The sequence below is a fragment of the Engraulis encrasicolus genome, chromosome 15 (genome assembly GCF_034702125.1).
Source record: "Engraulis encrasicolus isolate BLACKSEA-1 chromosome 15, IST_EnEncr_1.0, whole genome shotgun sequence".
NCBI lineage: Eukaryota > Metazoa > Chordata > Actinopteri > Clupeiformes > Engraulidae > Engraulis > Engraulis encrasicolus.
Genome location: NC_085871.1, coordinates 1,524,687 through 1,547,990, shown reverse-complemented (window position 1 = coordinate 1,547,990; position 23,304 = coordinate 1,524,687). Strand labels below are relative to the sequence as shown.

At 40.7% G+C, this 23,304-nt stretch overlaps 1 protein-coding gene across 1 annotated transcript in view; it reads right to left on the bottom strand.

Moving 5' to 3' along the window:
• The window catches only part of cdhr5-rs (cadherin-related family member 5, related sequence), a 30,479-nt gene extending 10,077 nt beyond the window's left edge, over nt 1–20,402 (bottom strand). The window contains exons 1-13 of the mRNA XM_063218126.1: nt 20,375–20,402; nt 14,591–14,799; nt 13,495–13,551; nt 13,218–13,310; nt 12,742–12,828; nt 11,956–12,066; nt 11,632–11,802; nt 11,182–11,272; nt 10,641–10,747; nt 9,427–9,627; nt 9,013–9,144; nt 7,819–7,897; nt 4,881–5,077 (exon numbers count right to left, since the gene is read on the bottom strand). Of these exons, the coding sequence (XP_063074196.1) occupies nt 4,881–5,077; nt 7,819–7,897; nt 9,013–9,144; nt 9,427–9,627; nt 10,641–10,747; nt 11,182–11,272; nt 11,632–11,802; nt 11,956–12,066; nt 12,742–12,828; nt 13,218–13,310; nt 13,495–13,551; nt 14,591–14,799; nt 20,375–20,402 (1,563 nt within the window). The remainder of the gene's footprint in view (nt 1–4,880; nt 5,078–7,818; nt 7,898–9,012; nt 9,145–9,426; nt 9,628–10,640; nt 10,748–11,181; nt 11,273–11,631; nt 11,803–11,955; nt 12,067–12,741; nt 12,829–13,217; nt 13,311–13,494; nt 13,552–14,590; nt 14,800–20,374) is intronic.
• Nucleotides 20,403–23,304: the final 2,902 nt, after the last annotated feature.

Sequence of the window (23,304 nt, the reverse complement as noted above, 5' to 3'; positions counted from 1 at the left end):
ACTGGAGGAAGGTAAAACAACCTGTGTGGATTTTAATAAAGAGTACTTTTCATTTTAGTAAAGAATAATTTTAATATTGAATGTTGTCTACTTTTTCTGTACACACCAATTAATGCAAGAGGAGCCAGCAACAGTAACTTGCACAACTATTCTTAGCATCAAAACTCTGTTTCCATCCTCTGCTCATTGTTCCCCCGCCTGCTTTTCCACTATGGAAGTCTCTTGTCTAGGAGGCTCATAGTCATTGCCTGTGCTGTGAGCCGTCATTGGCATGCTTAAACAGTAGAGTAGATGACCGTCTCATCCATGTCTAGGGTCTTGAGTTCGAATTTACGTGTAGATCCATCCCATCCTGCTTACTTGTGCCAAATTGTCTCAAAATTTGTATGAAATTGTTGTTCATTATAGGTAGATATATCTCCAGTAAATATCATTGGTTTTATTCCTATACATGATAAATATGTTTTCTTTAAAAAAAAAAGAAAAAAGAAACATTTGTTTGGGGGGGGGTTCAACTTTTATTTGACCGTGTAGCAGAGGAGTGGCTTCTTTAGGTAGGGCCTAAATATGTTTTCTAATCTCTTAAGTTGTTTAGAGTTGTTTAGAGTTGTTGTGAGTGAAATGCAGGCCCGGGACAAAGCCATCTGAAAGTCCCACCCCCCTCACCCCCGCCACCTAAAAAATACAATGTACTGAAAACCCAATTCTGGGCCCGCTCTCTCCCTGGGCCGGGGACAACTGACCCCTTTGTTGGCTTCCCTGGCGGAATGTACACTGTACAGTAGTTGAATGAATGGCCATTGTGGTAACGCTGATCTCTCTGGCAATAGGCCTTGGATGGCACTGCTGGGTTTCTTCAGCATCGCCTGTGAAGCAGTGATCAGGTTTCTTCACAGCTTATGTGCAGGTAATCAGAGCCTCAGACCAATTTAGACATTGTTCAATACAAAGTGATGAACTTAAAGGAAGGATGTCTTGCGCTTCAGCCCGTGGTGCTCACAGTCCAGACTGTAGAATGAAGAAAGACTGGGCTACTTCTCAGTGACTAGACCCAGGGATGACCGGAGCACACAACATACCATTCAAGGTTTTTTATTTTTTTGGTGCACAAAGTGACTGACGTTTCGATGCACCTGCGTCTTCATGAGAGTCGACTGAAGTAGCTCAGTCTGTCTTCACAAAGTGATGAACATTTAATCCCAACCACTTTATTAAAAGTCAAAAGTGTGCTACCAACCACAATAGCAGAATTATTGGTGGATTAACAGTCACGTCTACATAATAGCTTATTCACATTTTGATAAATATATGTCCACAAAATAAATATATGTCCACAAAAGGGTATCACTTAGATTAAGGCTCATAATACATTTACAGGAGTCACATATTTGTTATCATTTGCAGAAAATAAATTCCCTTTTTTAATCCTGTGTACAAAAGTATATTCTAACACATTAACATGCAAGTTGAAGTTGTCTTTTGGTAGCCCATTAATGCACACCGTTCCTCCAGTGGCACGCTGTAATAGCCTTTGACAAGTTAACTACCATAGTACTGCAATACTATGACATAACACAGGTCTTTTAGTAATGCACTACGACTTGGTCATTGCCATTCTGGTAACAGCAAATTTATAACGCCGTGTCTTAACGAGTTAAACATCAATGCAGTTGTCTTCAGAGTTTAGAAATCGGAACTCTGGGATGTCAAGGGTGTGATTCACTTGGTCCTCCATTGGTATTGGCAATGCTATCTGGTGGAAAGTGGATGCATATCCGTTATCACCAGGTGTTGACCCTAGTTCTCTTTCTCTCAGAGTACGTGGCGGCATAGGTCTCCTGAAAAGAAATGTAACTATGGGCCTGTCCCCTTCGGCTGAGTTGTTGTCGTTGGTGTTGCATACCATCGGCTCCATGAACTTGAAAAGGTCATTTTCCTCTGCAATCCCATGATCAAAGTCCTTTGTGATTCCCTCGTTTTTCTTATTTTCGTCACTGACTTGGCATTTGTGGTTCTTCCGGCTAAATTGAGTTAGCACCCCTGACCTTTCCCCCCTGCTGTCCAACCTGGCTGCAGTGTGCCGCCGTTCCAATCTGATTTTTTTACTCTTCCCTGTTGAGATCGACTCTCGATCCACCCTGAGGCTCCCTTCAGTAAAAGAGGCAGATTTGTCAAGAATGTGTTTTCCATTAGTGAGAATAACTTTATGGACAGGTTGTCCATTAGGGAAGAAAACTTTCTCAACAGTTTTTCCATTAGTGAAAAGAAAGTTCTCAATAGGTTTCCCATTCGTGAATATGTATGAAGATGGTGCCTTTGGCACTGGCTCAGGCATAGTTAGTATAGGAAGCAGGTCATTAATGTCCTTGTATTGATCGGCTTCTCGAAACTTCTTGACACTGTTTTTCTGGGTGTAAACTCCTTCCTTCCCACAAAGAGCATTAAAGTCAGTGTCATTGTTGTGGTCATAGGCTTCGTTGTAGTAGTACTCCTCCAAAAGAGGCCTTGGATATCCAGTATTCACCTGTCGGTCATGGATAAAGCATAATGGCTTGTAATTAGTCAGACCATTGAACTTGAGCTTTGCGCTCAGCACATCCAGGGAAGTACTACTGTACAGTCGTCCTTGGGTGACAACACCTCAAACTCAGTCCAATGTCCGTGTCCATGTCAGGAGCTGGATGTTCAAATGGTTGTGGCTGTGTTTGAGGATTTAGTTGGGAACACGATTCCACTGCACAATTTCACAGCACAAAACAAAACCACGACCACGCAGCACTGTACTTTAAACGCCACAAATATTATGTATATTTGACTATTGGTCAATATAGTCAACTACATATTATATATATATAGTCAACTATATATACATAGTTGTACACTATATATATTATGTCATACATATATATATACTTATATATATATATGGTGTACAATAAAAATGTATACACACTTCAAAACCTTGTAAATTGCATGCAAATTTGATATGTGTACTAACCATGTTAAAATACCTTTCTTTAGAACTTACTGTACTCCACTGTATACAGGCCATCTTTGGTGTAACTATAGCAAAACAAAGATGAATAAAATCAAGGTGGCTTATAATGATGAAGAATTTTGCTTAATGATTAATGATGGATGATTTTTATGTTTTATAATGTGAGTGTATATTCTGTATGTCTTGTGTGGATAACTTGGTCCTGAGTCTGTTGAATAAAGTTTATATAAAGTAAGTGTTTATTAAAATTCATTTAAAAGTGTAGTGGAATTGTGGAATTTACAGACAGAATTTTATTGTCTTGTCACCACTTAATCTCAAACTCACATCCATTCTGGTCGAAGTACTGCTGACAATGCGAATCACTGATTTTCTTGGATTTCTTTGCCTTCATTATCACTGGCTGCATTCACATCCAGTGACTGTTGTAAGTCTCATTGTGTGAACTTTAAACGTCAGTTTGAGAATAGGTGGTACACAACAATAAAATGATGCTTTATTACACTTTTATTTATTAAATGTATTTCAATAAACACAGACTTTAAGATAAACATTCACTTTCAATGGTTGCATTCACTAAAGTTTCAGATTTTATACATCAGTTTGATAATAACTGGTGAGAAAACATTCAATTAATGTTTGAATATTCTACTACACTTTGAAAATTACATGAAGTTTAAGAAACACCTTATTTATGATGTTTTAAAGTGTGTATACATTTTTGGGACTCCCTGTTCAGTATATATACGGTATATGATGATGTTAAACGATAACTTCAGCCAATATCAGCATGCAGTTAAATGCTCTCACTACCCTGGACTTGTCAGTACCTGAGAATTTTTTTGTTTTGTTTTCTTCAGCCTTTTCCGAGATCCTGGTCATTGTAATGAGGTCAGACTTTGTTTACATTTAAAAAAAAACATCTTGATTTATTCCCAAAAACATCCAAAAGGTTACGCAACATCAGCAAACAACTAGCAAACAGCAATACCTTTTGCGAAAATATTTGGAGTAGGCCTATGTTAAGAAGGTTTTTAATGTAAACAAAATCTGCCCCCATTAGAATAGCTCAGATCTCGGAAAGGGCTTAGCCGAAAAATGCAGCATCACCAGGTACTGACAAGTCAAGGGTAGCGTGAGCAATACAACAGCATATTGAAATTGGCAGAAGTGCTCCTTTAAGCTCTCTCTCTCGCGCGCGCTCTCTCTGTTTATATATATATATATATATGTATGTGTGTGTATATATATATATATATATATATATATATGTGAAGTCTTTACTGGTCAGTTCATAATAAGAATGAAGCACATCCTCAGCGCTACATCATTTACACTGTACACAACAGCAGACAAGTACTCATACTTACCATGTGAAACCACCTCAAGTTCTAGAGTTGTGGGGTCAGTATAAAAGATCGGAGCGGGCACATGAAGAAAAGAGTTTCTGCTGAATTTTAACAGTCTGATATATTAAATGTTTGTTATTATTGAATTGTCATATTTTTACTGGAAAAAAAAACCATGAAATAAGTGGCAGTTGCAACTAACAGTGACAAACGTGTTAGAATCCTTTGCATGTTGGTTGATCTGAAGTTAATAAATAAAATAGAACAACCAGATGTCTGAGTTGGGCCAAAATTGACACGAGAACGCAGAGTATGTGGGTCCCTTTGAAAAGGTGTCCATCTCCCCAGTTTTCCGGTTCATATAACATAAATCTAGTATTGAACAGCATGTTGCAGTTCATTTGTAAGATTTCATCTATATTAAGTATAACTCCTCTCACTAATTTTAACCCAACACTGACTTTGTTGCTTGTGGATTGTAACATCCTACTGGTTTGACATACCCTTGCCTTCATGAGTGGGGCCTCCCTTACCACGTTCGGATGCTTCCCCAGGGCCACCGAGCCTCTCTCTGCCGGGCCGTGCCTTCCGTCCTTACACCTCCGCACCATCCGAATGAAGAGACACAGTGCTGCGATGGCCAGCAGCAAGACCACCCCCGCGATGCCACCGGCCAGGCCTGCGTCCACGTCACTGAACAGCCGCTCTTCTCCAAACTGACTCCGGGGGACTGGAGAATAGGAAGGTACAGCAAGTCACAATTAAGCTGCATGTAGACCAGATACGACCTACAAGACCCAGGTAGCTGATACTGTGTTCACACCAAGAGCGACCTAAGCTAACTGAGCGAAGGAAGTGATTATTTCTATAGGGAGGGAAAGTGGAAATCAGCGTTCCAAACACCAGGGTGATCCTATGACGAGTTTTTAAAAAAATCCCACAAAGATATGACGCTGAACTTGCACACCAGACACATGTTTCAGCTTACACAATTGGATAAACTACTACCTGTGAAAATCTTGAGTAATTTTTTGCCCAATTAAGAAAAGTAGAAATTGTGCCAATCTTGTCGGAAACGGACTACAGCTCCTAGCATGCAGTGCTTTGTGCCTCGTTGAAAACACAGAGAAACAAATGAATGCAAGTTCCTTGCGTTTCTTCACATTACTTACAATCCTGTGAGTTCAATATTGGCGTCTTGTTACACATATGTACACTTGTGTAGTTTGGTTTTAGCTTCTGTAGTAGATATGATGGCTTCTGTGATGACTGGTAACCACCTCTCTGGCTAATGTTTGGCTATGCTAATTTGGCTATGCTAATTACATGGAGTAAACACGTCACACGTGCAAGTCAGTGTAATTCTGTATTAACTTTTTTAAGAATATTAAAATCAGTTCAGATCAGTTGAAAACAGAACACTTTACCACCTGAATCGATAAAACGGGCCAACATTCATATTATATGACAGCCACTACTCTTACTTCGTCATCAGAGCCGAGATGTAATTTTTTAAAGAAAAAACCCATTCATTTCATGCAGAGGCTTGGAACGTTGCCAGCAGGGGGCGATGACATTACTTTCCCTCCCTATATGGAAGATAACGGTAGGGACACATAGGAGGCGAAGCGAAGAGAGGCGAAATCCAACCGTCATCAGGTCGTCGCGGCGAATCAAATGGAATGGATCAGTTATGTTGTCGATGTGATTGGGCCGCGGCAGGCGAATTCGCTCCTCATTTGCATAACATTAAACTTTCTTTAATAATTTCGCTTCGCTTCGCTCCTGTTCGCTTGCTTTCGCTTGCCATCGCCTCTCTCATAGGAATGAATGGCAAAGTTCGCAAATTCGCGTGTATGTGTCCCTACCGTAAGAGAACTGGACGACCAGAGCAAATTTGTCAGGGGCAAAACGAACTGAGCGAATTTCAACGATTACAGTCAAGTTGAGCTATGACACAGTTCGGCGAAAACCAATTGGAATGTTCCTATGTCCGAATGTCCCAGGCTGTCGAGCAAGAGCCGTTATGTGATTAGTTATTATCAAACATGTCAATGTCACGTCCAGAGCGAATAAAGCGAATTCATGGCAAGCTTCTTCAGCTACTTCAGTTACCAGGCAGCGTGAGGACGCTAACGAAGTTCAGCCATGAATTTGCTTTATTCGCTCTGGACGTGACATTGACATGTTTGATTTAGCTAATCACATGCAGGGTATTTTCACACCTAGTCCCCTTTAAATGAGCCAAACTCAGTCCTCTTTAAGTGGACCAAAAAGTGAATCGACAGCAAAAGTTGTTTTTGTATATAGACTAGTCCAAGACAGTCACCTTTTCAAGTGGCTAAAAAGATGAGACGCCCATTCAGAAAGTAGATTTTTATGGTCTCACTGCCTGCCATGCTATTTACAAAAGTGTGAGTTAGTTTTTACTTGGTGTAAGAGTAACTGAGGTCCTCTTGTGAAGTCTGCAACTCGGGGCCCAAAATATGCAACTCAGGGCTCAAGGTCATGGCCTTCCCGTGACAGCCACAGGTCAGCATGAGAGGCACACCTGTGGCTGTCACGGGGGACACCACTGAGCTAAAGGTCTAACCTGATAGCTCAGCACTACTGCACATGTATGACGGTAGGGACACATAGCAGGCAAAGCGAGCGAGATTCACTGACAGCTCAACCGTCATCAGGTCGTTGCGGTGTTGATTTGATTGGGCAGGCGAATTCGCTCCTCATTTGCATAACATTAAACTTTGTTTAATAATTTCGCTTCGCTTCGCTCCTGTTCGCTTGCCTTCGCGCCTCTCTTATGGGGCACCCAAATCACGCCCTCTACTTCCTGGTTCATGGGGCAGAGGGAGTAAAAAAGTAATTACTGGGCTTGACATGAGTGGTTTTTCGACAACAATCCAAACCTTGGACCTCCACTTATGCACCACACATCCACCACGACTCGCCTCGTTCACTTCCATTCAATTTTTTGCAACGTTCTGCCCCATGAACCAGGAAGTAGAGGGCGTGACTTAGGTGCCCCATTGGAATGAATGGCGAAATTCGCTTCGCTTGGCCAAATTCGCGTCTATGTGTTCCTACCGTGAGGCTCTGGGAGAGAGGTTTACTAATGTTTTACCACTGAACTCAGCTAGTTGACATCCGTTACATTCACCCCCCTAAACCTCACTCCCATCCAGGTCTACAGCACCAGTACTTTTCTGCGCAGTCTGGCACTGGGGGCTCAAACGCACAACCTCTCAGTCACAGCAACTGGAGGCACTTGTACGATACCACTGTTTTAAAGATCAAGACCAATATGTAAAGAATTCTGGATTAATTGAATAAGGTTCTGGAATAATTCATCTATCCTTTTAATCCAGGTCATAACAAAAAAATATACATTTGTCAATTTCGAGATAGTATTTAAAATGTCCCATATTTTGTCCCACCCTGTACATGTGGATGTGTTTTTGTTTTTTTTACCTGATTGACCTTTCTGCAGAACCTCTATGTCAACTGACGCTTGTGCAGTCTCACCACTTTCTTGATCCGTTGCTAATACCTGTGTTCAGCAAAAGAAAGCAGTGGTGTCAAAATAGCTTTAATTCATTAGTTGCTTGGTGTGTACAACCCCAAGAGAATTAGAGAAAGTTTGGACAATTTCAGGTATTCGGGCTTGTGGCACATTTCAATAGAGTTGGGGAAGTACTGTGATTACCACTTAGAACTATTGCTTTTAGGTGTGCAAGTCTACAGCTTTTTCCTTCTTCGAATGCACCAAACATTCTCTTTCGTAAACAGATCTACAGGCATGCCAAAGATGCTTTTAATTCTAACAAGATAGCGAACTGGTGACAAACAGTGTGATAGAATGTTTCACCAACCAAGCGCTTCATAATAGACGTCTCTGGGCATGGCAGTCAAGCACTCGCACCCTCTTTTTACTCAGCAATACCTTTGTGATGTACACCTTATTAAGCGTTGCCCAACCTCGAAAAACGAGGCTATATTGTGACGGCAATACAAAGCTTATAGTTGATTTGTTCTGTTTTTCGTGAGGATTTCACGAATGGCGTGAGATATGGTTGCTCTGACAGTCCCGCTCCAACCGTATCTCACTCATTTCGTGAAGTATTCACGAAAAAAATAGATTAATTTTCGTGGTGCATTCACGTTATTGCCCGTTTTTCGTGGTAGGGCAACGAAACGCTGCCTATTCACTTGAATTGCCCGACTGTTGCCTAGCGACCCACTAGTTTGATGCCCTTTCGGTAGCCTACCGTCACATGGTAATCAAACATTTCAAACAAGCAATTTAGGGTTAGGTTTAGGGTCAAGGTTAGGGTTAAGGTTAGGGTTAGGGTTAAGTTTAGGGTTAAGTAGGGTTAAGGTTAGGGTAAGGTTTAGGTTTAGGTTTAGGTTTAGGGGACATAAAGCGTAAGTACCGAAAGGGCGTCGAATTAGTGAGTCCCGAGTGTATCAGCAGTGTTCTGTCAGCACCCCCTCCCCGCCCCTGCAGACGCTTGGATAACCATAGCAGCAGTGGGGCAATTCAAGTGAATAGGCAGCGTTTCGTTGCCCTACCACGAAAAACGGGCAATAACGTGAATGCACCACGAAAATTAATCTATTTTTTTCCTGAAGACTTTACGAAAGGCGTGAGATAGGGCTCCCCACCTTGAGGATGTGTCTGGAGTATGGCTGGAGTAGGTCTGTCTTGGCAATGATGATGCCCTCCTGGGTGATGTGGTAAAGATCTGTACCAGAGCTTTTTGGCTGAAGGGAGTATGTCACCCTGGGATTGACTCCCTGCGATTGTAAAAAGAAAAAACACACACATGTTGCATTACTAATATGACAGTAACAACCTATAGGCCTACTTAAATCAAATGTTGTACAAAATTTCTGAGACTGAGAGATCAGATCATGTTACTATACATAATAAAGGTTTTAGACTTAGACATATGTTTAGACTAGGCCTATTTCTTACTCATGTTTAACACTACATGGTATGTCTGGGTATGGAACAAATGGTGTCTTGCAAAAATATTTTGATAGAAATATCAGAAGTTCAGAATCAGAAGTTGTTACATCTCTGAAATCTCGGTCAATGGCTTGCACCACCAGGACGTCGTTCCCATACGTGGACACCAAGGCTGCTGGACTGGAGTTCTCTAATACAAAGCCTTTGTAGGTGGTTTTGTTGAAATGAGGTGGAAAGTGGTTCACAGCTTGAACTTGTACAAGTGCCATTGCCACTGTGTACTTCTTGGGGTCATCCTTCTGGGCAGCCTGTCAAGTCAAGTGAAGTCAAGTCAGGTTTATATAGCCAATATCACACACAATTATAAGGCAACCCAATGTATTTTACAAATAATAATGAGGATAGAACAATGAAATAAACAATGTAAGTAGGCCTATCAAACTTTACAATAAAGAGTAAAAAACAAAACAAGTGCAAATGAAATGGGAGTAGTGTATTATTGGAAGGCGTCTGCAAAAAAAATGGATTTCAAAATGGATAAAGTGGGTGCAGTTTTAATGTGCAAGGGAAGGAGTTTCCAGAGTCTGACTGCATAAAAGTTAAAGGCTGCCACTCCCTGTTTGGTGTGAGTGGTTGGTTGAATCAGTTTGAATGATTCAGCAAATCTAAGAGGTCTGGGTGTGCCGTACATTTGGAACATGTTTGTGAGATAGATGGGTCCTTGGCCTGTAAGTGATTTAAAGACGAGCAACAAGGATGTCAATAGGTTGGGTTTTCTTTGTTTTTTATTTTCATTTTTTGATGGTTGCCAGTGGAAGGGACATGTGTTTATACATTTCTGAAAGTAGCTTATTTAACCATATTGTTTTATACACACTGTATTGTATGTAGTGAGGAGGGTGGAGGGGTTGGGGGAATGAAAATGTTTGTTTGAAAGGAAAAAAAAGAGGAAATTGAAGCTTTCAATGTTAATTGTACTTTTATATGTGAAATCAATAAACATATCTTTAAAAAAAAAAAGAAGAAAAAGACGAGCAACAAGGCTTTTTAAAATCTCTTCTGTAAGACACTGGTAGCCTGTGTAGGGTCCCTAAAGCTGGTCTAATGTGATTTCTTTACTTTATTCCAGATAGTAATCTTGCCGCTGCATTTTGAGAGGTTTTATCGTTTTTTTTGTGGGGGTAGGCCAGTAAAGAGGTCATTGCCATAATCCACCTATACTGGTGATGAATACTGGTCAGAAGTCATAAACGTACTACACGCTTCATCACCAACTGTGCTCTTTGTTCCCATAGCTTCAAGTCTCAGAAAGATGTCTCACCATAATGCGCATTGTGTAGGTGGGAGTCAGCAGTCTGTTCTTCACGCGCCTGGTGAGTGTGATCTCTCCACTGTCACTGCTGATTATGAATCTCCCCTCGTCATCCCCTGTAAGGCATGGTGCATTTCCGTGTTGCATGAGGCAGAGAAAAGTGTAGCACTTTATAATAACTATCCACTATGTAACACTTTATTTTGTGATTAGAAAAATTTATTGTTTACAAACCCCACATTAATAACATGGAGATAGCCATCAGTGATGGCTAAATCTGTTATTCACACATACTGTACTCTGTCATCAGTTTATGGACATGTATATAATTACAGTATCTGTTGAACTACAGTACAGTACAGTTAGTTGAAGAAGTATCAACATTGTTTATATGGCTATTCAATGGTTGGGTGGGTCCTGGTGTATTAGTAGCAATTTAAATGTGAACTACGTTCTGACTATTTACAGTTAGTTAGGCCTACAAAAACTACAACCATTTGTAAACGTACTACTGATAAATATGACATAAACCCAGGCAGGGCAGTCTCACCCGAGAGCAGGGTGTAGGTGAGGGGGGCCTGGATGCCCTTATCCCCATCTTCAGCATAAACAGGGCCAGGTGAGAAGTGCAAGACACTGCCCTGAAACAAACAGTGGAGAGCTTTAGTGAATTAGACAGTTTGCTTTTACAGCTACAAAAAAAATGATGACGATGATGATGATGATGGTTGTCGTTGTTGTCGTCGTCGTCGTCGTCGTCGCCATCACCATCACCATCACCATCACCACCATCATAGCATTCTGATCATCATCATTATCATCATTATCATCATTACCACCACCAACACCATCATCATAGCATTCCTATATCAGTTGCATGCTGGTCACTGGTTGTACACAAGTGTAATTCCTATTGATATCCATTGATGCCGATTGACTAATATCATGGCTGACGTTGAAGTTACAGTGCATATTTATTTGAAATTGCAATACAATTCACCTCTTCCATCTCTGTGATGTTGACGGTGTATAAGGGGTTTGTACAGATGGTGCCATCCTGGCCAGGCGATATCAGAGTGCAGGGCAAAAACTGTGGGTACATGTCATCTCCATCCACAACATTCACGATGATTGTGGCCGTGGTGTTAAACTTCTCTTTGGTGTTCATCTCCTGTGTTTTCAAATCAGTAGAGTTACATGCACAGCATAAACACCATATGCATGTATGCATAGTGCTGTGTGTGTGTGTGTGTGTGTGTGTGTGTGTGTTGTAAATACAGTTACAATTATGTCATATTTATGTAGGCCTATCTACGACACTCACCACTGCATATATCACCACCTCAAGCTGAGTTTTTGTTTCATAGTCCAGAGGTTTGTCCAGAGTGACTTTACCGCTGTTGGGAAAGTCTATTCGGAAGTAGCTGGCATCAGGCTAAATAACAAACAGAAAGGATCATTATATTGTAAAAACAAAGGACATACGCACTACGCACTTCTAAATTGACAATTTCAGTCTTACTGCAATGAAAAAAACAAATAACAGAAAATAGACATCCGTGTGGCACCAGATTATTTTCCCTTTGTATCATTATATTGTGTTGTGTAGTTGCGCTGGCTACCAATCGCTGCCTAGTCCAAGTACAAGGCCTTGACCCTTGCCTATAAAACCACCGCAGGAATGACTCCAGCTTATCCGAAGGACATACTGGTGATGTTGACTATGATTATGTCCCGATTGTAAGTCGCTTTGGTTAAAAATGTGTCTGCCAAATGCAATGTAATATATAATAATGTGTAGTTATTACAGAACATCATACCACAAAGTTTAAAGGCCCTATAAGTGATATTTGTGTCATTTTGAAGTTCCCACTCCAGCATGTAGTGAAAAAGGATGCTGTACTAAAGGGAAAGATGCCCAAAATGTATTATCAATAGTTTCAGTGTGATAATATAAAGGCCAATCTCAACAAAGTGTGCAAGCCAACCATTGTCGATTTAATTGACACTACGTAAAGCTTTAGACTACATTTTGTGTGAGTGAAACACATTTGCTTTGTTGTTCTCTAAAACCCCCTCCAAAGGTCCCCTTTTAAATAGCAGAACTTACAGACATGTGATCAAGTACGTATAAAATGGTGTCTCCATCAGCATCTTTGGCCTTCACAGCAAAAGCTTCTGAGTTTACAGTAATCAGCTGTAAGATAATTAAGACATTGTGACTGTACTGTATACATACGTGTGCATGTGTTGTTCTGAATGTATTAGCCGGTCTAACAATTATTAGCATTATTAATAATGTTTCTGCGAATTAAAAATAGCTCTGTAAACTATTAATTCAGTATTTGTACTTTGTAGATGAAGAGGTTGTTAAAGAAGGCAAAAAAGTTGTAGGTGACAAAAAGACTAACTGATAGTTGAAGGTTACTGTCGGGTTACTGACAGTTACTGCATTCTGTCATTGAAGAGATAAAGATAAAAAATAGATCAATAAAAAACAGCTGTGTGAAATTATAAAACCTGTGTGGATTTTACAAAGCACATCATAAAGAGATGTTTTAAATGAATGCGCTGTACTTCACTTACCTCACTCATGTACAGTGGCTGTATTGTCCTCTCCACAAACCTTGGCTTGTTATCATTGTCATTTAAGATCTCAACCATGATTCTATACTGGCTCTGTGAAATATGGCCAAATGTTATTTCATGTTGTTTTTTTATTGTAATGATGTAATATTAAATGTGCACAATACTTTTTGACATACAGGGATTAGGATTGTTGATATTGTAAAGTGTCTAACCTCTAATAATCAAATATTAAATGTAAGCCCTAAACAAAAAGAGCATTATTTGCACACCATACCTGCACTATGTCATCTTCATAGCAGGTCAAGAACGCCATTAAGATGGAACCAAGTGCCTTTTGAGAGAGTAAATGATCAGTAAAAGTACCCAATAACTTGAAAAACGTTTTGATTTCTACTTGCTTATTGACCAGAGTTGTCAAAAGTAGACATTAGGTTTAAAAAAACCTCCCTAGTTTTCCGTTAAACATAGGTGACTTCTGACTTAACTTAGTAATTGGTGCACACAGTTACTACGAGCAGCTGATTCTGAGCTGGTTGGATAAAATTTGTAAGTTAGAGTATTTACTATTCAACAGCACTTTACAGCACCACGGGTACAGTGTATTTACAGTGTGTGGAATAATTGGGGTAACAATATGTAATATCACATGCAACTATGCAATATCACATATCTGTTTCAGTACGTTTACTTTAACCCTATTCAGACTGGGCTTTTTTGGCATTCCTGGGCCTGGGGGGGGGCTCTTTTGACCCCCCCCTCATAACTCATGAACGGAATACGGTATGACCACCAAACTTTGGGGAGATGATCTACATATGGACATCTATGACTGACATAATTTTTGTGTCATTATCTGGTATTATGACGTCATTATGACATCATATGATTATAATGCCTAAAATATCGCCGTAATGTATTTTCCATCAAGTTTAGGTAATGCACTTAAATTTTAATGATTATATGCTTCAGACCACTTTAATGCTCACAAAGTTGTCTGATGGTAATGGAAATAACACAAAAATATGAAAAAGAAACAATAATGAGACTTAGATTAGTGATTTTTGGTCAGACATACCTGTAAGAAAACCGTTGCCATGGCAATGGCAAAAATGATAAACGTAATCTTTTGGTACTAAACTGTAGCCAACAAAATTTTAGGAAAACTCACCAAGTTTCGTAGTCATAGCTTAAGTCGTTAAGGAATTATACAACATCAAAGTTGGTGCGGGCACTTTTAGCCCCCCCCCAGTCTGGATAGGGTTAATAGGTGCAATGGAATGGTAACAAAATGTAATATCATGTACTCGTGTTGTACTTACTTCATGAATTTACTTCTGCCTCTACTTTTGACATCTCTATTATGGACTCACCTCCCGATCCAGGCCCCTTGTGGAAGAGGAATTCAGTCTGATATTTTGACCCTCTAGGAAAAACCAATCGGCATTCTCTCCAGTGAGACACAGTCGCACAGTGCTGGTCCCCGGGTCTCCTTCTATGTTTATTTTTGCAACAAATTCCCCTGTCGGACTGTTCTCCCTCACAGCAGCAAAAATGTCGTGGCCGCCAAGGCATAGGTTTCCTGTTTGTAAATAAACAAATAGTTATACCTTCATTGTCTGTCTGGTGGTTACAAAAATACTTGTATTGAAACTATTTTAAGGGATTTGTTTTGGTGGGGTTTAGGCTACCTTGCGTGACGTGACAGAGTAAGTGCATTGCCATTTGGCAAAGGAGAAGGTTCCAAGAGGTCCGCAGCATGCTTAAGGTCTCCCAAAGCCTCTATTTCTGTTTTCGCAGCAGCATGATTCTTGAATTATTCGAAACTGCCATAGTACTGATGTGCTGTCTGCATGTCTGCAAGGAAGCTATAACAATATTATTATGTTGCAGTCCAAAATGCACTCTTCACTTTCTATTTCTTGTATGTTTTTTTCTGAATTCATTCAGATCTCTAGTCACACACAAAGGACACAATTTGGACCCCTGCCGCGTTTCTTTTGGCTGTGCTGCTGATGACACGATGAGGTAAATCTCTTACCCTCCTATCAACCACAACATAACCTCCCATCCGCACAAACATTTTAATCCGACATAATGCCTTCAATCCAATTTGGGGTCCCTACATTCCCTGTCTCCCTCAACAGTTAAGTTACTATGACATCATTGAGATAAACACAAGGTTTGCTGACCACTGAATCAGCATGACACTCCACTGGGGGCCTCTCCTACGTTTTAAGACAAGAATCCAATTCCAAGCCAGCTTAAAATAACAGACAACTGAAACAACAAATTATGTAAGTTACTTTGGAGAAAAGCATCAGCTAAGTGTAAGGTAAAGGAATGTAAGGTAACTGGTTAATACATGTATTTACTTTCCCTGTGATTTACACATTATTATTTAGCAATATTACGGAGGAAATGTCTGGGATTTGGAATATGAGAGGTGAGGGGTCGTGGAGATATTCTTAGGTTCGAAAGATGTTCCATCAGAAAAAAGTTTAGGAACCACTGGGTTAAAGGAACAGTCCAACGTGTTTCTGTGCTGAATGAACTATGTTCTTCTCTGATCTGAGATGAGTCAATGTGTTCCTTTGAGTCAAAGTGCTCTTTGTGTGTGTCCTCAGCACAACACTGAGTATCAAACAGGCCTTAAAGGTTGTTCTGCAGGTTAAGATTTAAAAGAATTGTCACCCCTTTCTTGAGAGTAGAACACATGTAGCCCCTTAATGCGCGCCGTACCTCCAGTGGCACGCTGTAATAGACATTGAAATGTAACTACCATAGCACTACAATACTATGACACAACACAGGCCCTTTAGTAAGGCACCACAACTTGGTCATTACCATACTGGTAACATCAAAGTTATAAAGCCGCGCCTTAAGGGGTTAAACCATTATCCATCATGTGTAAAAAGTGGCAGTTGTTCTTTCTCCCTAAAGCAGTGTACAGGTATGGCATCTTGTTGGGGCCTGGAGGCCCAAGATGCTATCAAAGAGACTGGATGATACACTCTTAGGGCTTCTGCACACCGGCTCCGACAAAGTGCGGCGCACTTTTGCTTCCGACAGAATTCGGACCCCCAAACCCAATTTCACACGAACATTGCATTGATAGTCAATGGGCAGCGCCGACAAAATAGAACTTGTCTCTAATTGCTATCCGACATCGGCGAATGTGCGTGGTTCTATTGAAAACAATGGAATCGAATTTTAGCTGTGTAGTGCTCAGCATTTTGTCGGAGCCTATTTGCGGAAGCCCTAAGAATCTCTGATTCTATAGCCTCTCTGCTGAGGGGGAGTCCCCAATGTGACATCATCACCAAATTCAAAATCAACATGGACACCATTTCGGAGAATTTTTCAATGGTATACATATCTTGAGTGCTGTACTACATTTTAATCATGAGTGGTGGTTAACCTGCACAAGCACCTTTAAGTTAAAAGTAACTAAGCTCTTCCACGTTTTCCCTTAAATACACTTGCGTGTCTATAACACGATAACCAAGTGTAGTTACACAAAATAAATGGCACTTAGGAAAATAGGAACCCAATGAAAGGCATAATAACACCTTAGGAACCCTTAAACTTTAATGGCTTCTTAAATGGCCATACGGTATGCTTCTGAGGATTAATGTCATAGTCATGAAATATGCTGCATGGGAAACTAGGTCTGTAGCACACGGTATGCTTATCGGATTATACTTGTATGTCATTTGATATCCTACATTACCTCTGGGACTGGACTGGACTGGCCAAATAATGGCCCAGGCATTGTAGGCCTAGACTGGCACCTGACAAAGGTCCACCATCTGTACTGAAGATGGACCAGTGGGCTACCCCCTCTGACTTGTTGAAAAAAATGCCCCACAGCATTGGCCCCCCGAGTACTGTCAGCCCACTGGGAAAATGCCCTGTATGCCAGTCCACCAGTCCGGGCCAGATTAGCTCTGCACACTGAGCATGTTTACATCTCTCCCTGTCTTTCTCTGCATATAATATACAATGTGGTTTCTGATTGGTCCTATTGATCTGGAACAGGTTGCTTCATTTTGTGACATAAATGTATACTGGATTACCACATATATGAAAATGGATACCATTAAGGAGTGTCAAGTCAGACTGGGTTGTATTGAAAATTTGTATTGAAGAATTCATTCTTGCAGCACAATAGCCCCATAGAATAATTTGGTTATTGGACCAAAGGAGCCTACTGTATCTTTAACCCATTAAAACACAGCGTTATAAATTTGCTGTTACCAGAATGGCAATAACCAAGCCATTGTGCATTACTAAAGGCGCTCTGTTGTGGAGTAATACTATGGTAATCAACCTTGCAATGACTATTACAGCATGCCACTGGTGGTGCGGCGTGCATTGTGGGGCAATGGTCATTTGGTGACACTGCCATGCTCCATTTGAGTTGAACATTTTACCATTGACAGTCAACATGACACTTATCCATAGCCAAATCCAACATTAAATGCCTATTTTTTAATACAGTAAGTTCTTCACCTCAACCCCAAAGGTCAAACGATCAGCCACCCTTAACCAAATTTGACTCAGATAGTGAATAGTTTTGCACTGCTAAAACAAAGACAAATCACAGTATTATTGCCTATAATTTTTACATTCATAATGCAATGCATTACATACACACCATTCGCTGAAAAGATGCTCAGTTTTACACAGCTATGTAAAGAGAAATAAAATCCCATAGCATACATTGACATGACAGAACAAACGGCAGGCACATGCACAGTTTCTCTTATGACAGAATAACAATCTGGTACTCACGTCTATAAAACTGTCTTTTGATTGACCATAAATTGTCAGGACTATATGTTGGGGAACCTAGACGGTGCTGCAGCCTCCCCCTCCTCTCTTTGGAGTCTCTCACTGTACATCCTTCTGTCTAGGGGGAAATCCGCGTAAAAAAAGTATCCACAAAAATGCAGCGACTTTCTTTCTACCTCTTGAGTAACCCAAGCCTGCCTCACTGTTAGGATACGGAGGCAATGAAAGGGAGAGGGCGAGAGCTGTATGTGTTTAAAGGGTATTAAGAGCTTTCGCCTCGTGAAGACACAGAGGAATTAGCGGGCGTTTCCAGGACAGGATTGCTCAGAGGGCCATAAGGAGAGGAGAGGTTAAGGGGAGAACGTGGTGGCCACGAGTGTCGGGTGCTAAACAGGTAGCAGCGTGCCAAGCTCATGCAGCCTCATGTGCCCAAAGGTCTTGCTCCCTCCTGCTCCACGTCAGACGGAAACGTGAAGCCTTTTGTGTTCTTCTCCGCATGGTAGGCTACACTGTCCTATAAAGACAAAGTGCAGTAGCATGACAAACATTCGATTCACTTGTGTTTGGACTCAGAATTCACTTGGACTTGGATTCAGTGTGTTTATACTTTTAACAGTCAAACAGGTCACAGGTGTTGTGTGTGTAATGGTGGTGATGCAATAATGGCTATTACTTTCCCATGGAGGAAAGAACATGTTTAGTGAATATGATCAATGTTCTGTGATCAATGCGGCCTTGCTTTGTAGCTATTTCTTCTAACCAAATGAGATGCTATTTATTTCTAGGACATGGGCAGCCTTGCCCTCAATGCCCGCAGTGCTTTACACATTACTGGTCTTTGTTTCGTCTATCCCTCCCATTCAGAGATGCTTTACGAGACACCTGTTGGCTAATTACATTGGACAAGGGATTAGCTCCATCATGCTCTCCCCGTCACTCTGCCTGTCGCTCTCTCTCTCTGGAGATCCCCCCCACCCCTCTCTCACCTTAACCTTAACCTTAACATTAACCTTAACCTTAAACTCGTACTTCTTTCTCATTCAGCTCTAAGTCCTGTCTTTTACACATGGGCCTACTACACAGCACACAGCAAAGGCAGTATGAGGCATTCATTAGTTTAGCCGGTTTGGTCCTTTTAGTGGTAACCCCATAATGCACGCAGTACCACAAGCGGCATGCTGTAATAGTCATTGAAAGGTTAATTACCATAGTACTACTCTACTATGAAAAAACAGATGGCCTTTAGTAATGCACTATGACTCGGTCATCGCCATTCTTGTAACAGCAAATTCATAACGCTGTGTTTTAATAGGTTAATATGCAATGATTAACAGCTACTGTGGGTAAACTGTGTTCAATTCTCATCCTGTAGCTTGATGGACAGAAACATAGAGCCCAAGTATTCCCTGTCAACCAATATACATCCTGCAGTCACAGGGCATGCACTGATGAGCAAACTGAAAAAAGATCTAGTGTCCCCATTCACTCACGTGCACTAACAGATGCAGATCACTATTTCAGTTGGCCTGTTTCCTGCTATTCCTAACAGAAAAAGCTACTTGGAGCTCCGCAGGGTCTATTGTTAGAAACAGTTCATACTGTCCAAGCATTATTTGGCAGCAATTGGAAAATCCACTATGTCTAAAGTTCGCCTAACAATGAGTTGTTTATTCTGCTGAAAAGGCTGTTTTTTAATCAATTGTATGATTTATTTAGAGTACAACAACTACACAACTATTTAAGCCCAACTATGCTCATTGAATCAGATAGCCTATATACTGGCTGTCTTCTCCCCCAAATATTACATTTCATGTAAAAGTGTTGATCATCAAATTGTTTTCAATCAAGTTTGTGAGTGGTATTTGCAAGGATTTAAAAAGCACAGCACCCACTGATCTCAGAAATCCAGATTTAGGTGATTAAGTCTGAGATGAATAAGGAGAAACACATACGGTAAATGAAGTCTCTGCTTTAGATCTTTTGAGAGTCAACTAATTGTGACGTTTTGCATGCATTGCCCTACAGTCACGAGCCGATTTAACACATTAATCCTTAAGCCCTTTTTTAAAAAAAACAGAATGTTGGTACGGTGGGCATTGGTGCCTGATGGTGTTGTATCTCAAGTTACTACACAAGTGCAATGCCATTGTATTGTGATTACCAAATAAAGAAAGAGAGAAAAATGTTCTGTGGCACGATTAAACAGTGTTTGACATATTTGGCAAGGAGATTTGTGCATCACCAAATAGTAACCAGCTCAGTTCTTTGCAGAAAGGGTATTAGCAAATGTTTGTGTCTGGAAACGGTCCAGAAGCGCAGAAGATCAGAATTCAGCCACATTCAGCCACAGCTTGCTTTACCCTGTCCCCCTCCAGTGAACCTGGTCATGGTCACTGGTCATGAATATGAAAAAAAGTTGTGCGCTGATTGGCCTGTTTGCCCAGAGGGTGGTCGAATGGATTCCTTATGCTATACACCAGCATAATTCGTCGGATCTATGCAGAATACAACCATATATTTAAGGTGACGAGACATCCCGGTTTTACCGGGACAGTTCTGACTTGGGGTTGTGTGGCCCGGGTTCTGACTAAAGTCCTCCGGAACATTGAAATGTTCTAGTTTATACCAAACAATATGCATTTTTGAGCAGCACAGACCAGACCGCCATAGTGAAACCATATTTCTCTATCAAGCTTTAGGCAATATTTTTAAAAAAGCTTTGATTTTAAAGTGTATTTGAGCAGTGCTTCGCTTTGTTTGGCGATGAACTGTACTGGTAATGATAGACATCCAATAAACAGCGATGGGCAAGCGTAAGCCACACCTCCCAATGAGAAAAGGAATAGATTGTTCCCAGACTAAATATCATTAGTGATTTAGGCTGGCGATAGGCAGGCTAGTGTCTGACCATAGGGATGTTGTAATAACCAGGCTAATCTTCATGAATTCCTCAATTTTGTTTACACCTTTACTCCCTGGTTGGTCTCCCCTGGTTACTCCACTTTTTTCATCAGTTTATGCATGGGTCTTCTGTACTGTATATTGTTACAGTGATTCAATTTGTATTGCAGTCGTCAGCTCTCTGGGAAACCTGCACTGCTCCCACTGCCCCAAAAAGGCAAATTCCATTCTGAGAAACACATTAAACCCAGGCCACAATCTGCCTGCACTGCTGCCATCCGGCAGTTGATGCAGAGCTGTAAGGCCGGGGACATGCTTGCTGTGTGCCTGAAACTGTGCATGCAACAGAGTGCATCCGAGTGCAGATGCTTGCTTCAGGACGACTGGAGCACTTCACACGATACTGGAGGTATCCTCTAGGGGGCAGGTAGCCAACGGGGCTCTCATTAATGCTTTCCTCTATTGTTTGACTTCATCACGAGCTGAACATGGAAGTTCGGATATTCGGCCCCCATGGTTTTGTCAATATTGCACCGTACGCATGCATACATTGTGACGGGTGCTCTACCACGAGCAAAATTGACATACAATTTGGCAACGCGTTCATGCACAAAAAAGTGCACCTGCACACCTGCAGCAAGAATGTCCCGGCCTTTCAAAACAGGACAAAAAAACTAAAACACAGCAATTACTTCACTAAATTATGCTACCAAAGCATATTCTACACTGAATGTGGATGTCTCTGACTCCGATATGTGTGAGTTGGTGTGTGAGATTTGTATAGGCCTAGGCTACTTGGGTATGTGGATGTGTGAGGTTTCTGGATACTTTTCTAATATTTTTTTATCCTCTTAATGATGTATTGCTTTACCAAACAACAACTGCTCAAGTTCATTGTACTTGTTACAGTGATGAATAAAATATATTCTATTTTCTTTTCTATTGGCCTAAACTTTTAAATATTTATTGTGAAGTCAATAAAATAGCAAATACCACATAGCAAATAAAAACTTGCTGATAATGAATGATAGTGTGTAACTGTAATCAATGATCTAACTTTCCACAACATGAATCCTGTAAATTCTCAGCACTTGACTTTACCTCAGCTAAATCAATGACCTTACCACACTGCCTGAGCAGGTTTGGCTAGTCTTCGATGTAACACGCAATACAGCTTGGAGTGTGGTGAATTGATAGTATCAAATGTCTAATGCCCAGTGCACTTAGTGTGGAGAGCACCCTTCACACAGATTCACTCGAGCTTGTTTCCGTGGTTACTTAGAGGTTCAAGGTGCCGAGGTGAAGTGTTTCATCTATTTTTGAACTCTAAAAGCTCAGGCGCCTTCTGCATGCTACATCTCACAGCCAGACAGAACACCCTCTTCCCTGCTGTGAAAGAAATGTTGTGAAGTGGAGCAAAACCTACCACAGAACACAATGACAGTGGCCGGGTGACTGAAGGGAGATACTGTAAGTTCAAAGAGTGATATATTGGCAAGAGGTTATGGTCTAGTATTCTGTGTTTTTAGACAATGAGATCAAGATGGTGCTTATAGTACCCTGCATGTGGTGTATACTATAATGTATTCCATTTGACCTTTATGGCCTCTGAGTCGGAAGTTGAGTTGGTGATTACTTCATCTAGCTTCAACCAAAACCTGAGAAGGGGGAGAGGACACAGGTTTTGGTTAGGGGTTGAAATACACACCACGTCGAGAGATGAAATTGCTATCTGCAATTACCTTTTTAATGACCTCATCACAAAAATCAAGTTTCAAAGTGGAACACTTGCTTCCTTTCAATGACCCGCACTGACAAGCACTGGCATACCAAACGGTTTTATTAAAAAAACAAATTGGATTTTATTGTGGACGTACATTTTATTGTCATGTTTCGTTGTCTGTACTGTAGCACTGAAATGAACTTTGCATGAATATAAATATGATGTATACCTGTAGGCCCACAGTGTTTCACATTCCATCAAGTCACATTTTTATCACAATAGACAGACACCTATAATTGTTCCTAGTTATTTATTTTCTTACTTATTATAAACACAGAATCAATTAACAATGTAACACACTTTCATATTTGTTTTTACATCACAGTGGCTTCAAGTTTAAGCAAAATAATACTTTGCAATCATTTAAATTGTCTCTCAATCATAGTCTTTCTGAGCAGATTTAATTGTAGCTATCTGTATGCAATGGCAGCAATTCGATAATCCCATAAACCATGGAACGCATCAGAACTTCCAAGGGCCACCAAACACCAATTCCAACAAAAGTGCAGAGACCATTGCTCTGGTAATATTCGATTCCGTTGTATTCAATATAATTCCCTACATCGGCGCTAATGCCAACTAGCATCGGATGTTGATTACAATTGA